The sequence below is a fragment of the Taudactylus pleione genome, unplaced genomic scaffold (assembly GCF_031769625.1).
Source record: "Taudactylus pleione unplaced genomic scaffold, aTauple2 ptg001123l, whole genome shotgun sequence".
In the NCBI taxonomy this organism is placed as follows: Eukaryota; Metazoa; Chordata; class Amphibia; order Anura; family Myobatrachidae; genus Taudactylus; species Taudactylus pleione.
Window position 1 is genome coordinate 4,158,428 of NW_028285524.1, and position 16,083 is coordinate 4,174,510.

Genomic DNA, 16,083 nt, shown 5'->3' on the forward strand with positions numbered 1-16,083 from the left:
TGCCAGTAATGGGGACTCTATAACTTTATGTATGTACTGATCAGCAGGCAGGCTGGAGTACATTCATAGTCTCGGTCCCAGCACGTGCCTATCTCATAGTGCCTCCCACAGAGCTCTATATGTGTAATATTTAGGGGTAATGGGGCTTGTGGTAATTAGTTTCCTGTCTGCCGGGCAGAGAGCAGGGAAGTATTCAACTCTCTGTACAGATTACGCCATCCCGAGATGGAGTAATCCTTACAATACTTTCTGTTCTTCTATGAATCGCACTCACCATACAAAAGTATGGTGATGTGAGTCACACACAAAGCGGGGGTGTCGCTGTAGCAGGAATAACCTTCTCTACGGTAAACCCCTGTGTGAATTTCCGAAAGTAGTGAAAAGCCCTGTTTTCAGCTAAATAGGAGTTTTCACTGCTCTATGAATAGACCCCATTGTCACCGTCTGTGATTCTTTCTCAGCACTGGCTCCTCTGCCTGCTCCCTGTGCTCTGAGTGGCTGGGCTGCCTCTGGCTAATCTCTGATAGACTGGTCCCCTCTCTCCTAGATCAGCCTCAGCCTCCTCAGCCCTCTTGCTGGCTCCTTCCCTTCTCCTCCTCACTGTGCTCTCTGGCTCTGCTGCCAGACACTCTCCTCCCACAGCTGCCCAACACTGCTCCCCACTCTCACTCTCTCCCATCACCATAAGTAGGAGAGATGGCAGGGACTACTCCACCTGTCTGTTACCTCAGGATGCTCATAACTCGTCACAGCCAGAGATCTCTACAGAACCTTCCCTCACCGCTCCAGGTTGCCATATTGACCTCTCTTCACATCACTCCACAACTGTGGTGTTTGTAACTGTGTATAAGTGTTTTGTGTGTGACCCCCGGTGTGTGTACCTCCCCAGTGTCTGGGTCCCCCCCGTAATGGAGAACTACATCTCCCATCAGCCCTTAATCCTCCCACCAGCCCCTGGAGCCTCCCAGCAGCACCCTCTCCAGTGAGAAGATGGAGGGGAGGCCACTAAACTAAACCCAATCAGGTATGAATTATTGCATAGCACTATTACTGACACTACAGTTTCCATTAGTGGTGTTATAATACTCCTTACATAGCCTCAGGTACTTGCTTCCTGTATATCTTACTGTGCTATTTCAGGAAGGTGGTGACTGGGTCCAGGGGCGCCGAGAGGGGGGGGAGCGGGTACAGATTACCCGGGCTTCCTGAGGGGCCCAGCGGGGGCCCGGGTCCGACGCCGCCCCCCCCTCCCTCACAGCAGCCCAGTACACAGCGTGTGCTGAGCTGCAGTTGGAGACTGCTCGTGGCTGCTGAGCAGCAGCCACAGCAGTCTCCTATGCCTGTGCGGGGGAGCGGTCACACTGATCGCGCCCCCCCTGGCTTTGCGCCGGGCTGAGGGGGCTCAGAGCGCCCCCCCCGGTGCGCAGCGGCGCTGCAAATCTTTTTTATTTATTTATTTTTCGGCAAGGGTGCGTGGCCACGCCTCCCGATATTAGGCCACGCCCCCTATTACCGGGGCCCGCCTTGGCTCTTGGCGGCCCTGACTGGGTCCCTGACTTACTACTATTAACAGGAGACAACAAGACACTTCAATGTTGTTGATGAACCCTCCTTCCGGAAGGGAGCTGTCAGACTTCCAAGGTGGGTGGGCATGTCGCATCTAAAAGGGGGCGTGGCATGGGGAATGATGCTCCATTGTGGACGAAGCATGGGCATGACCATGCAATTGCATCACCGTGGCCCTGCCCTCTCTTCACAATGCTGAAATTAAAGGTATTATGAAGCAGGGGGCAGGGCCACGATGACGCGATTCAGCGCCAATCGCGTCGAGGCCTATTGCTACCGCGGGGGGGGCGCCAAGAGCCATGCTGGGCCAGTTGAAGGGGGCATGGCCTAATTACAGGAGGCGTGGCTACACCCCCTTAGAAAAAAAAAATATATTTTTGCAGCGCGGCTTCGCACTGGGAGGGGGGCACTGTGAGGCCCCTCAGCCCGGCGCATAGCCAGTGGGATCGCTCCCGCCACAGGCATAGGAGACTGCTGCGGCTGCTACTTAGCAGCCACAAGTAGTCTCCCAGTGCAGCCTAGCACACAGCAGCATGTGCTGGGCTGCTGTGATGTAAGAGGGATGGGGGGGCGGCGCTTGACCGGGCCCCTGCTGGACCCCATCAGGAAGTCCAGGCCTGGGTAATTAGTACCTCCCCTCTCTTCGCCTCTGCGGGTGGCTTGCCTGCCTTTCCGGAGGGTTGGGAGGGTCAGGAGGGTAGGCAAGTCTGCTTTGGGAGCCCAGATATAACAGCTCCTGACAAGGACATAACTGTAGAAGACTTTTCAAAACTGTTCTCCATGACGGGCTGCAGACCTATAACATTGCAGACACCTATCTGCCCCCTCAGGACACAGGATTTTAGGAGGGTGTCACTAAAGACTGGTAGAAGTATCACAAAGATCCAAATCTGTCCTGTCCCAGTAACTGACTATAAATAAAATAGGGATAGCAGCAGGTTAGGCAGAGTCACTGCTTGGAGAGGAGACTCTTTATGGATGTGTCTTGTTGCTGCCTGGACTTGTCTTATATGGCTGGATATGCAGTGACTGACTATCTTGTGTGTGTGTGTGTACGTTGTGTCACCGCTGTATATGCCACATTACAGGCAAACAAAGGGGACTAACCTATAGACATCAGTTAGAGAAAAGTGGGAGTCATAAAGTGATAATTGTAGCACGTTGCAGAAACAATTGTGTAACAGTGATTTTGGGGGGGATGTAGTTAGCATCCCGGCGGTCGGCATGACAGCGCTCAGAATACCGGCGCCAGAATTCAGAAAGCAGTCAGAATCCCGGTACTAGGATCCTGACCGATGACATCCTGACGGTAAGTACTAGAGTTAGGGGTAGTGTTAGGTGTTAAGCACTAGGGGGAGGGTTGGGGTTAGGCTGCAGGAGGGAGGGTTAGGGTACTTACCTATTATAAGATATTTTTCTTTGATGCACAAAGTGGGGTTCTTTCTGCAATACTCCCTGTCCATTTACTGAACAAGTCTAAAAAATACTCAAAACAACTCTACTTATAAACAGGGGTTATGTCTGCTTTGAATTGTGCACTGACAAACCTGTAATCTCTACTTACTACATTCCTTCCTTTGTACTGAGTTATTTCTATACAATTGCAAGCACAGGGCAGACCAATTAGAGGACAGCAAGCTGGGATAATACCAGCTTCTCTCCCACTGCCCCAGTCAAGATATTCAAATTGTAGACAGAGATTAACAGTTCTAAGAAGCTTTTATAAATAGAAAACATGTATATTCCTCTTATGCCTTAATTATTCATTAAAAGGGTAAATGAGCGTGTGTCACTGATATCACTAATGCTGACAGAAGAAAACATCACGCCAATTACATTGTTAGTGTAGGTTACTTACAATATACAGTATATATGACACCAGGAAACGCTGACAAGTCATACCACATGTATCGTATGTCTAAGATTTAGACCAGGGTCACAGGCCATTCCTATCTATCTATCTATCTATCAGTCTGTCTCCTATCTATCTACTGTATCTATCTATCTATCAGTCTGTCTCCTATCTATCTACTGTATCTATCTATCTATCTATCTGTCTTCTATCTATCTACTGTATCTATCTCATATCTATCAATCTGTCTCCTATCTATCTACTGTATCTATCTCATATCTATCAATCTGTCTCCTATCTATCTACTGTATCTATCTCATATCTATCTCTGTCATATCTATCTACTGTATCTATCTCATATCTATCTATCTATCTCATATCTATCTACTGTATCTCTCATATCTATCTATCTATCTATCTCATATCTATCAATCTGTCTCCTATCTACTGTATCTATCTCATATCTATCTCTCTCATATCTATCTATCTATCTACTGTATCTAACTCATATCTATCTATCTATCTATCTGTCTATCTCTCTCATATCTATCTACTGTATCTATCTCATATCTATCTATATATCTATTTATCATATCTATCTATCTACTGTATCTATCTATCTGTCTATCTCTCTCATATCTATCTATCTATCTATCTCATATCTATCAATCTGTCTCCTATCTATCTCATATCTATCTATCTATCTCCTATCTATCTACTGTATCTATCTCATATCAATCTATCTCTCTCATATCTATCTATCTATCTCATATCTATCTATCTATCTACTGTATCTCTCATATCTATATATCTATCTCATATCTATCAATCTGTCTCCTATCTATCTACTGTATCTATCTCTCTCATATCTATCTATCTACTGTATCTAACTCATAACTCATATCTATCTATCTATCTGTCTCTCTCTCATATCTATCTCCTATCTATCTACTGTATCTATCTCATATCTATTTATCATATCTATCTGTCTATCTTTCTCATATCTATCTATCTCATATCTATCAATCTGTCTCCTATCTATCTACTGTATCTATCTCATATCTATCTATCTCCTATCTATCTACTGTATCTATCTCATATCTATCTATCTATCTCTCTCATATCTATCTATCTATCTATCTCATATCTATCTATCTATCTATCTACTGTATCTCTCATATCTATATATCTATCTATCTCATATCTATCAATCTGTCTCCTATCTATCTACTGTATATATCTATCTACTGTATCTCTCATATCTATCTAATATATGTCTATCTCATATCTATCTACTGTATCTATCTCATTATCTATCTATCTATATCATATCTATCTCCTATCTATCTATCATGTCTATCTATCTACTGTATCTCTCATATCTATCTATCTATCAATCTGTCTCCTATCTATCTACTGTATCTATCTCATATCTATCTATCTATCATGTCTATCTATCTACTGTATCTCTCATATCTATCTATCTATCTATCTATCTAATATCTGTCTATCTCATATATATCTCTCTTCTATCTATCTATATATCTACTGTATCTCTCGTATATATCTATCTACTGTATCTCTCATATCTATCTATTATCTGTCTATCTATCTCATATCTATCTATCTACTGTATCTATCTATCTCCTATCTAATGTATCTATCTACTGTATCTCTCATATCTATCTAATATCTGTCTATCTATCTCATATCTATCTATCTACTGTATCTATCTCATTATCTATCTATCTATCTATCATCTACTGTGTTGTTAGATAGCTAAATAGATAGATACTGTAGCTATGCAATAGATCAATATATAGATAGATAGTCTATGTATATTTTGATCTATTGCATAGCTACAGTATTTATCTATCTATCTATCTAATTATCATCTATATATCTCAAATCTGTCTATTGATCTTTCAATTTGTCTATCTATTACATTTAAATTTTATCTATGTATCTATCTCAAATCTATTTATCTATTATATCCATCTATCTTTATCTCTCTATCTATTTATCTATCTAATATTGCAGGTCAACTAAGTTTTTAAATGCTTTGTTGAGCACACAGATCATCATAATTTAGGATTACTGTTTTGGAGAATTCAACAGTTAATTAACCTGGTAGAAGTGTATTTTCAGTGGGAGCAGAAGCTTGTTGTCAAAGAGGGTTGGGCACATTAAATTCTGCTTATCCCTTTAGCGTGAATGGGGTTGCCCGCAAACCATAGGTAGATTAATTTACTGCTGAATGCTTCAGCACAGTACTTCCCATTAAATTATGCGAATTTACATAAAGTACAAAGTAAAATAAAGAAACCAAATACACAGTGCATTAACACAGTATGTGAGTTCCATCCCATTCAATTAAACCTACTGGCTGTGGTTTACACAGTACGTATACAGTTTGAAATCGGCTAATCATTGATCACACTCTATAGCACGAATTAAGACTCCATGGGGCCGTAATCCACATACTGGGTTAAAACCCCTCCATTTGTCATACAAATAAACATAACATAAATATGGGTTTGGTAACCGGAGCCCCTCAGGGCTTACTGGGGCCTAGGCGGGAGCCTAGGTTGCATAATGGATAATCCAGCTATGCTATAACTTATTACACACATGGTAGTTAACAAACAACTGAGCCAGCCGGTATTTATTTGATTGAGGTGCTATGTGTATAGACAAAGCAGTGGCCATAGGGATTAGTGATCCCTACTGTACTTGCCATGTATGCTCTGTTCACCAGAGCACTGGAGCAATGTAGCACAGGCAGAAGTAAACTGCCCATGTACAGTATACTGAGCCTTACCCAATCACAAAGACCATACTACTAACAAAGGCACGCCAAGTAGCACATTTGAAATAAACACTGTTTATTAATGCAGCCTTTTGGAGAACAACAGTAGGAAGACCATTCATTAAAGTATATTTTACCTGGCAAAACTTAACGACAGATGATAAGACGTATAAGACGTATTTTGCACACATAAATACATGCTACATACTACAGTATAAGGATAATATGGAATTACACATATTTACGTAGAGAGTATAACAAATATGTCTTGCACGCACAGATTTTCCCCTGTATTGAACTCAACATATGCACTGAAATTAATTAGCAAAAACAGGCATTTACACAATCCGAGAAATACACCCACGCAGACTCTCTCACACGCGGGCACCTCGCGACTTGCTGTTGATTCGCTTATGCTGGCTGGTAGCACCGTGAGACAGCAGGGTTGTGGGCTTGTTGTTGCTGTCCATTGGGTTATTGGATATCATGCTTTCCTTATACTTGCTCATCAAGGACATCTTGGCATTGTCTCCACCCGTGGATGCGGAATTCAGAGCGAAAACTGACAAAAGGCGGAAAAAAAAATATTTTTAAAATATGTGAGCGGCAGATCAAAACAGATATTTAAATTTGTTCAAGGACATTTGAAATGACAACATAATATGACAATGGCACACTAATATTTGCAGGTACTCTAAGAAAATGTCATCCTAGCAGGTAGTAACTGTAGCAGCCACATAGAACTCCCTAATCGCATATTCAAAAGTAACAATAATAGAAAAACAGGTGCAGATTGTGTCATTATTTTGAATGGTCGCTCGCAGCTACATTTTGTTGGGGAGAATTTTTTTGTTTAGTTATGAAACTAAATTATAGTAAATTAGTCTGTTCTCAAGATATAAGGATAAAAATGATACACTGGACTCTTTACACCCAAACATACCAATTTGTAATTCAGAAATGCATCTTGAATGATAAATAAACTTAAATACACTGATGCAATGGAGTGAGGCATCTTTTTGTTAAGAACTGTTCGTGTGGCTGGATGGTGCTAGCAGAGATCCACAGGAGACCAGTAAAAAGAATCATCTTTTCTTTTAATTTTTTTAAAGGCATTTATTTGATAAATGGCTGCAGAAAGACAATAGCGTGGCCGCTGAAGGTTGCAGCACTGTTGGGGAAAGTAATTCCCTTGGCAGTGCCTAATTGTCCAGACCTTTCCAAAGTGAAGCACTTAGGCATGAAAAGCAGAATAGGTGGGTAGTATCGCCGCCCTCCTCTTTTCCCAATAACTGCAATGGATTGATCCCATCTGCATGGTACCACCGAAACAAGCCTAATGCTTAATCATGTGTTCTGGAGAGGTCAAAACAACAGGGCAGTGCATGTGGCAGGAATAGGGCTGTATTCTTAGCGTATGTTCAAAGCTGCCAGTTTATCATGAAACTTGGGCACACATCTCAGTGAGGCAGAGGAAACTTAATGCAGGTTTACATGCTGCCAGCACTGCTGCAGAAGCAGGGTCCCAAATACCACAGAAAGATTCCATAGGGTTGGGATAACTGCAAGGAAAGAGGAGATGCGGACAATGGGCCTGATTCAGCAAGGATCGTAATTGCAAAGCTGCACGCAGGCTATAGATATGATGTATGCACGTAGGCTATAGATATATGATGTATGCACGCAGGCTATAGATATGATGTATGCACGCAGGTAGCTTTGCAATTGCGATCCTTGCAGATATGGTAATGCACAGGAGGCATCACGCCTCCTGTGCATTACTTATCCGAGCTGCGTTGTCCAATGCAGCATCGGATAATCTGCGTAACATCGGCCGGCTGCGGTGACCCAAGGGGTCCTGAAGCTGGCCACCGCAGTTGAGAGGAAGAGGACAGGAAATCTCCATCAGCCGACGAAGATCTTGGCCTCTTCCCTCCCCTCCAACAGTGGCGATCCGCTCCGTTTCAGGAAAAGGAGGCCACCGCTGCCCCCTCCCCGCCCACAAACGGCAGCAGACTGTCAATCACTGACAGTCTGCTGCTAGTCTGCAAGCGGGATCGCATACCCATTCTGTACATGCGCCTGTGCAGATTCCCAAACATCGGGAATCTGCGTTCAGCGGTGCACTAGCGTGCACTGCTGAATCAGGCCCAATATCCACAATATTAGAATACTGCCACCGGAATCCTGACACCTGTCAGAATCCCGGTGCCAGCATCCCGACCGTCAGTATCTCGAAGATAAATAGTGTGGTTAGGGGAAGGGTTAGCTACTAGGGGGAGGGTTAGGCACTAGGGGGGGGAAGGGTTAGGTTTAGGGTGCGGGGTGGGGGAGGTTATGTTTAGGCACTAGGTGAGGAGGTTAGATTTAGGCATCGGGGAGCATCGGGATTTTAACCGCTGGGATCCCAAGCACCGGCATCCTGAACTCCGGCATCCCTTACCCAACCCGGAAACAGTTGTCCACAACAAGATTTTTTTAAAACATATTATATACAAAACACATGTTCAATATTGGAACCCAAGCGTAGCCATTTTTAAAGTCATGGGGTGTGCTTTTGCAGATCCAATGGGGGCCTGGCTTCGTCCCCTTTACCCCCCGCTAAAACACACTAAAAATGGATTATGGAGCCCATACATCTAGCTATTATGGAGGCAATTATTTATTCTTGTGACACCGGGTCAGGATATCGGACAAATCCAACATGTCGGACAATCTCGATTCCCCGATTCCAACCCAAATATGATCGGAATCGGTGAGTCAGAGAGTTTTAACATGTTGAATTTTTTCTTGATTTCCAAACAGATCGTTGATGGTTGCCGATCAGCATTTTGATTGTCGATCGGCAGATTGGATCTGCATCGGCAGAACGGGGAATCGAGCCGTAGATGTATGGCCCACATTAGAGTAATCCGGGTCCTCACTGCCCACTGGGCTTTAGATTGCCTAATGGATGACCCAACCCTGTTTCTTTGGTATGTGCCTAGATTTGTATGATAAGATTGTAGCTTTCTGACTGCACTACGCAACTGGCTGGACAACAGACAGACGTGTAGCACAAAAAAAACACAATAAGAGGTGTGCAGAGGTCATTGTAAATGTAAATGACCCCAATATGCTTAAATCTTTTTCCTGCGTGGGATGATATAGACTCATTGGGTTATGTTTATGAAGAGGCAGCTTTTGTAAGCATTCAGGGCTTTACACAATGTGAGTACAGCTTTACATTTTCCGCTCCAACCCACCGAAAATCGGCAACTGCTTAGTAAATATGGCCTTTCCTGTGTAAACTGTGAACATATTATTGAGCTATTAAAAATGACTTCATAGGAATTATGCTTGTGTTTTGTTTGGTTTTTCTTTTTGAAGAGATACATTGCTGATAAGTTTCATTCCTTTGCATAATAGCAGTAGTTTGTATATATCTAATATGTAAATAGCTTATTAATGCTACTTTTTATTGCTGCATATTTAGCATATTGGAACTGACTAGTAAATACATTTTAAGTGATATATTCTTGCTCTTAGCGGCTAGTTTTTCCTTATAAGAAATACTTCAGCTGCTCTGCATTATACATACCCTTACAAACTATGGCCCTCATTCAGAGCCGGACGCTATTTGCGGTCGTTCGTTTAAAAACAAGGGGTGGCTATTTAAATGATCCGTACGCACATTGCAGTGTGTTCACACCTCTAAGTCTGAACGAACGAGCAAAACATACGCTCGTTTATTTGTTAAAAACGCCCCCTGGCCGCACGCATCCTACGTCATGTCCGCTATTTATTAGATTAATCGAGTACATCGACCAGCGTACGAACTGCTCGCTATTCTTGTGGTTGGTGTTTGCTACCACAAATTTGCGTGCAGTTCTGGCTATAAAATAACCCAGTGACGTGGTCAATGACGCTGCTGTTTTAAATATACACACCCATAAAACGCCCGTTTTGACCTTTAAGCACGCCTGCGTTCGGATCTCCACTCCCCATTTTCAAGCACCTTCCCCTGTTACCACCCACATACGCCTCATTCTGTCACTCAAAATAGCAGGCACTCGCTATATAGCGTACAAAGGATTTTCGGCCGCACTGACTGGTTCGCGCATGCGTACTAAAAAGCGTACGCATGCGCAGATGTGCAAACATCGCTCGGAACGAGCGTACTGCCGCTAACGAGCGGCTCTGAATGAGGGCCTATGACTGTAATTTCAAGTGTTTCCTATTCTATTTTGCACACTTAAGACAGATAATACATTTTTCAATTAGTTTATAGTTGTACTCAAAAATATTAACAGAAATTGGTAACACAATAATTACACTACAATATCAGACACTGACACAGACTGTCCTGTGGCCTAGCGACATATAAACATCGTAGCACAGAATATGTTTTTGGATTAAGGTGAATTTTGAAGAAGCAGACCGTTATGATATCAGAGCGCTGGGAAGGTAATACATTTAGAACCTGATTCAGAGGTGCATGCCAGGTGTTGTAAATTTACGCATGCGTCTGAGACTCACTGTGTATGTGTCCCGATGGTTAACACCGGCGTCCGCATATTGGAATTGTAGGGAGATCCGTGCAATTTCTATAGGCATTCCTGGTTTGTGTTGGGGTCGTGCCAATATCAGGGACTGCGTTGACAAACCCAGTTCCACTGGCAACAGCGCACATTCTGAGCAACCATAGTGTTGCTCTAATGTCCAATGGTGCAGTCAATGTCCGCCCAATAGTTGGACTTTCAACGATTAGAGCCACAGCTGGCAGGCATCTCAATAGGAAGCCTATCGGCAGCTGTGAGACTAGAATACATTCGCAGTAGCGGCTGCAACAGTACCGCACTTCCGTCCACCTCTGAATCAGAACCTTAGAGAGGTATAGGATTGTGGGGGAAAAGTATCAAACCCTCAAAGAGGACGAGTGGAGCCATCACCCATAGCAACCAATGATAATCTACCGATCATTTTCCCAGTACATTCTAGAAAATGCTAACTAGAATCTGATTGGTTACTATGGTCATGGTTTTTATACATCTCCCCCCAAATATAAAAAATAAGGAAACTGCTAGATAAATAGAGCACTGAGATTTTTCTCCTCAAAAAAGGTTTTGGTTGCTGTGTGTCTACAACATATTGCAAAGCAATACATTGTAATTACACGCAATGGGCAGTAGCAGTAACAGATTATTTCCACATCAGCATAATGGTATCCCCAAGAACAACTTTTCACTTGTTGCTTATAGTTGTTATTTTATCACAACTTGTCAGCAGGCAGCAACTAGCAGAATTTTAGGATGTTCTAAACCCTTCTCCCTTTCCTGTATAAATGCTGAGCAAACACATCCAGTAAGGTGTCTTAGCAGCTAAAAGTAATCTAGCACATAATGGTTTTCACTTACAGTAATACAGCTGACCTATTATTCCAGGTTAGGTGATGCCTTGCTAATTTTATAAAACTGATGAGAAAAATATGATGTAAGGTACAAGTTATAATAACACTACGTTTCCTCGCATCCTGTTATCATGCATTTTATTAATTTCTTTTATGAAAGGTCCACATTCATTTATAATAGGAATCTGCCAAATTATTCATTAAAAGAAAATCCTGTTATTTACTGTAGACAGAAATTATATTCTCTGGCCGAACTCCTGCAGCACATTGTAACAGTGCTGACAGCAATCAGTACGTGGAGATATTAGGTGGGGCTTGTGCAACATGATATTTCATATATGCAGTATATATTATCTCCAGAATTCTGGAAAATACTGGTTTGCAATTAATTTTTTAATTTGGAAATAAAAAATACTGTTTCTTTTTGCTGGTCATACTGTATATAATGGTTTATTAATTCTCCTTTAGTCGCCCACAAGGCTTTGACCTCGGAGTTATAGGAAGGAGCTGTGTAAGAGTTTTAGGGGTCTATTTACTAAGCTTTGTTAGGAGATTAAGTGAACGGTGATAAGGTACCAGCCAATCAGCTCCTAACTGCCATTTTTCAAACACAGCCTGTGACATTGCAGTTAGGAGCTGATTGGCTGGTACCTTATCACTTTATCTTCTAACACAGCTTAGTAAATAGACCCCTTAGAGATATAACTGTAGTGGTGTTGAGTCCCCCCTTCCGCAGCTCATATCTTTGGCTTTGCCCAAACAAACAATATGCACAGGGAATGCTACAAAGAAGAGTTGTCAGTAAAGTCTAGCTTATAATGTAGTTCCCAGTGTACTTGTTTAGTGTCATGACTGTTATGGTGCGTACACACGGTACGATAAAAATGCACGATATAAACGATATCGAACATATCGTTATTGTTCAGAGTGTTCATTTTTTGGTGCCCGATGACTAGCGATGCGCGTGCACGTATGGTCGATAATGATATGCATGCAGGCCAACCTGGTTGATATCGACCAGGCTACATAGGGACCTGCGCATGCAGGCCAACCTGGTTGATATCGACCAGGCTACATAGGGACCTGCGCTCGTTGATTGCTGGTTGCTGGCCCGTCATTGGTGGTGTGCTGGTTGAACGATAACGATCATCCAGCACACCGGGAAGGTGCAGAATGATCAGTCAGCGTATCGTTATCGCTGACTGATCGTACCGTGTGTACGCACCACATTCTAGGCCATATAATGTTGGCTACCAAGACTGTGATTGCCCAGTTTTGGAGGAACCCTCTTCCACCTTCCATGTCCATATACTGTATAAGGTTATCCATAAAATACAGTTTGCTTTTCTAGTAGAAACATTGAACATTCCCTACACTACTACTGGTGCTTCTTCACCATTGATGATATCAAAGTGTCATGAATCTGTTACCGATTGTGAAGGGGCAGATTACTGTAACAGTGTATCTCTCGTACTTTGCTATTTCCCAATGTTTCCTAAGGCTAACTTTTTGGTATTTGTTCATTTACTATGTTATATACTACATTATGATCTCATGTATTATTCTGCTATGTTGGAGTATTTATACATCCCCCCCCTTCCTTATTGAAAAAAAATCTATAATAACTATTGATGGGTGAGAAAAACTTATCACACAACCTAAAAAGTATTTTTAGTGACATTAAGTTAAAGTAACTCTTTGCAATAAGGCCTTAATAGTACTTTTCTATTTTATTTGACTTACCCCCTTTAACATTGATTTAGGTTTCTGAAAAGTATTTACATACTGGCTGATTATTTAGAACGCAATATCCTGCTAATGATGGGATCAATCATACTGTGGCAGATTAATGGGACATGAATGAACATTGAAATCAGGTCTGTATTGATCAGAAAACATTGCAACAAATTTGTAGCATCCGAGATCCGGGCGATTACACAAGAGGGCTTAATAATGATTTATTATTTTTTTTGTATAGATTATTCTCTTAATACCTAAACAGATACTTTAGTAATCTGGACAAATACCAAGAAAGGTGGCACATTATAATATACTGATGTGCAAATTCACAAGTGTGATGCTCTGTTCTGCCATTAACACCTGTATATGTCAATGAAAGGGGTACACTTAGGACTCATTATCACATCATTTGCATCTCATCAAGAATAACATCTGCTATTTCCAAGACTCAGCTTTCACCTCCTGTACACTGCAGTATCGATAATTAGTCCCGTACATAATACTATTATATATGTTGCATACCGTTATCCACATACATTGTTATACTGTTCTTCATAAATAAATAAAATGGAACTTTGCAATGAATCACAAAAGAAACAATTAGACAGAAAGACTTATATTTGTTTTGCAAAGACTTTTCTCTTCTAGAGTATGGTGCTGCCTACGTTATTGTATGGATTACATAAGGCTCACATCCACTAGCAGACCTCAAAATGACTGCATGATTACGACATTGTAATCGTGCAGTCGTTTGTGAGTCTGTGCTGAGCCTACACTGAACAAGCAGTCATTCAGTGTAGGTGCATCAATCATCCCCTCACATGCTCAACCTGACGTTATCGTCATGTTATTCAGCATGTTTGGCTGATGATAGATGTCTAAAATGACCAGCAGGAGCGCACATTGCTTGTTGATTTAGACATTTTAATGAACGATTTGCGAACGATTAATGAACGATATCGTTATCGTTCAATCCCTCATTTTAATCGTGTAGTGGATGTGCGCCTTTAGTCATTAGATAAGTTGCTTCATGGACTATAAAATCAGCATTGATGTACAGTACATTATTAACCAACTGATGAGTTATTGTACCAAACCAGTAAGTTTCCTTATAGCAACATACTGTACAGTATATGGTTGTCACTATGGGGATAATATACACATAAGGTTCAGGAAGGGGGACGTCATGAGCACGATCCCAACCTTCATGCTTTTCATGAACCAGTCCTGATTTTCTTTAGTAAGGGGGGGGTTAGTAATTTGGCTAGTAATTTGTAACTATAGAGGGGAGGGTCTAAGGTGTGGGCCATGTGCTAGAGTGTCAGTATTTTGGAATGGGGAATGTTGAGGGGTAGGAATCTTTTATTTTGGAACATTTAGGGGGGAATTCAATTAGCCCTGATCATTTTTCAGGGGCATAAACGTGACTATTTTGCATTTTTTACATTTGGGAAATCTAGTTAGAGCCCCATTTGTGTGCCAGAAAAATGATCTGTTTTCAGGTGAAAACACATAAGTTCCCAAAGCTGCTGTATGCGTTTTCCTGCCCGATCTGCACAAACGGGGTAATTATCAGGGATTTTTTTTCAGCGCCTGCTCAGGTCCTTAAACATAAAATGTCCCATATAAGATCTGCTGGTGGCCGAGCTTTGGGGCTAATTGGATGGCCCTGAGGGGCCAATTAGCCTGCGGTAAATTATTGCAGCTAATTTAATTCCCCAGTCTATCTGTAGTGTTCATATTATGTCTATAACCATCAGAGAAACAACTGACAAATGGTAATCTTTTTTAGTAAACATATAATAGTTCTGCATATTTGCATTAACATCAGTGAGAAGGGTCTCTGGGCTTGCTTTGTAGAACGAAATTAGATATCCAATATGGAATGTAATAGAATAGAGCCTATATGTTACATCTGACTAAAAGAACACTGTACTTGAATGGTTTCAGAACAAGACATATTTTTTAATCTTGAAATACATCTTTAAACATGTGCTTAACTTTAGTCATTATTTAAAATAAGTAAAGATATTTTGCAGTAGGTATATAGGGGTCTATTTACTAAGCTGTATTAGGAGATAAAGTGAACGGTGATAAGGTACCAGCCAATCAGCTCCTAAGTGCCATGTCACAGGCTGTGTTTGAAAAATGCCAGTTAGCAGCTGATTACCTGGTACCTTGGCGACATTAACATCCAACTCTGAATTAGGTCCACAGTGTTTAAGGGCATATTTAGTAATATACACAGGTACACTGATCACTTTTAAATACATTAAGCCACATTTACAGTTAGGAGAAGATCCAGCTAAAGGGAGCAAATTTAGGGGTATATTTACTAAAGTGAGAGTTTTAGAAGTGGAGATGTTGCCCATAGCAACCAATCAGTTTCTAGCTATTATCGTCTAAAATGTGCTAGTTAAATGTTAAATATAATCTGATTGGTTGCTATGGGCAAGAGCTCCATTTCTAAAAACTCTCAAATTTACCCCTTGGTCTTGGATAAGCCATGCTTGGTGCAAACTGCTATTTCTACGTTTTTATTTTGCATGCAGGGAACATATTGGCTGCTTTTGCATGCAGTACATAAATACTCTGCAGATTTATTTTTAACCTGCAGTTTAGAGTTGAACTTGGACATGCGCCATCTCAACTTCAAAATTTCATCATACTTTTTAAATTGGCTTCCAACATGATTTTGCCAAGGTTCAAAACTGCACATTCTAGGAG

At 41.6% G+C, this 16,083-nt stretch overlaps 1 protein-coding gene across 2 annotated transcripts in view; it reads right to left on the bottom strand.

Moving 5' to 3' along the window:
- ASTN1 (astrotactin 1) overlaps nucleotides 1-16,083 on the bottom strand; it is a 408,165-nt gene that overhangs the window by 129,956 nt on the left and 262,126 nt on the right. For both annotated transcript variants that reach the window (XM_088461906.1, XM_088461905.1), the window contains exon 4: nucleotides 6,616-6,789. In XM_088461906.1, coding sequence (XP_088318032.1) covers nucleotides 6,616-6,789 — 174 coding nt within the window. The remainder of the gene's footprint in view (nucleotides 1-6,615; nucleotides 6,790-16,083) is intronic.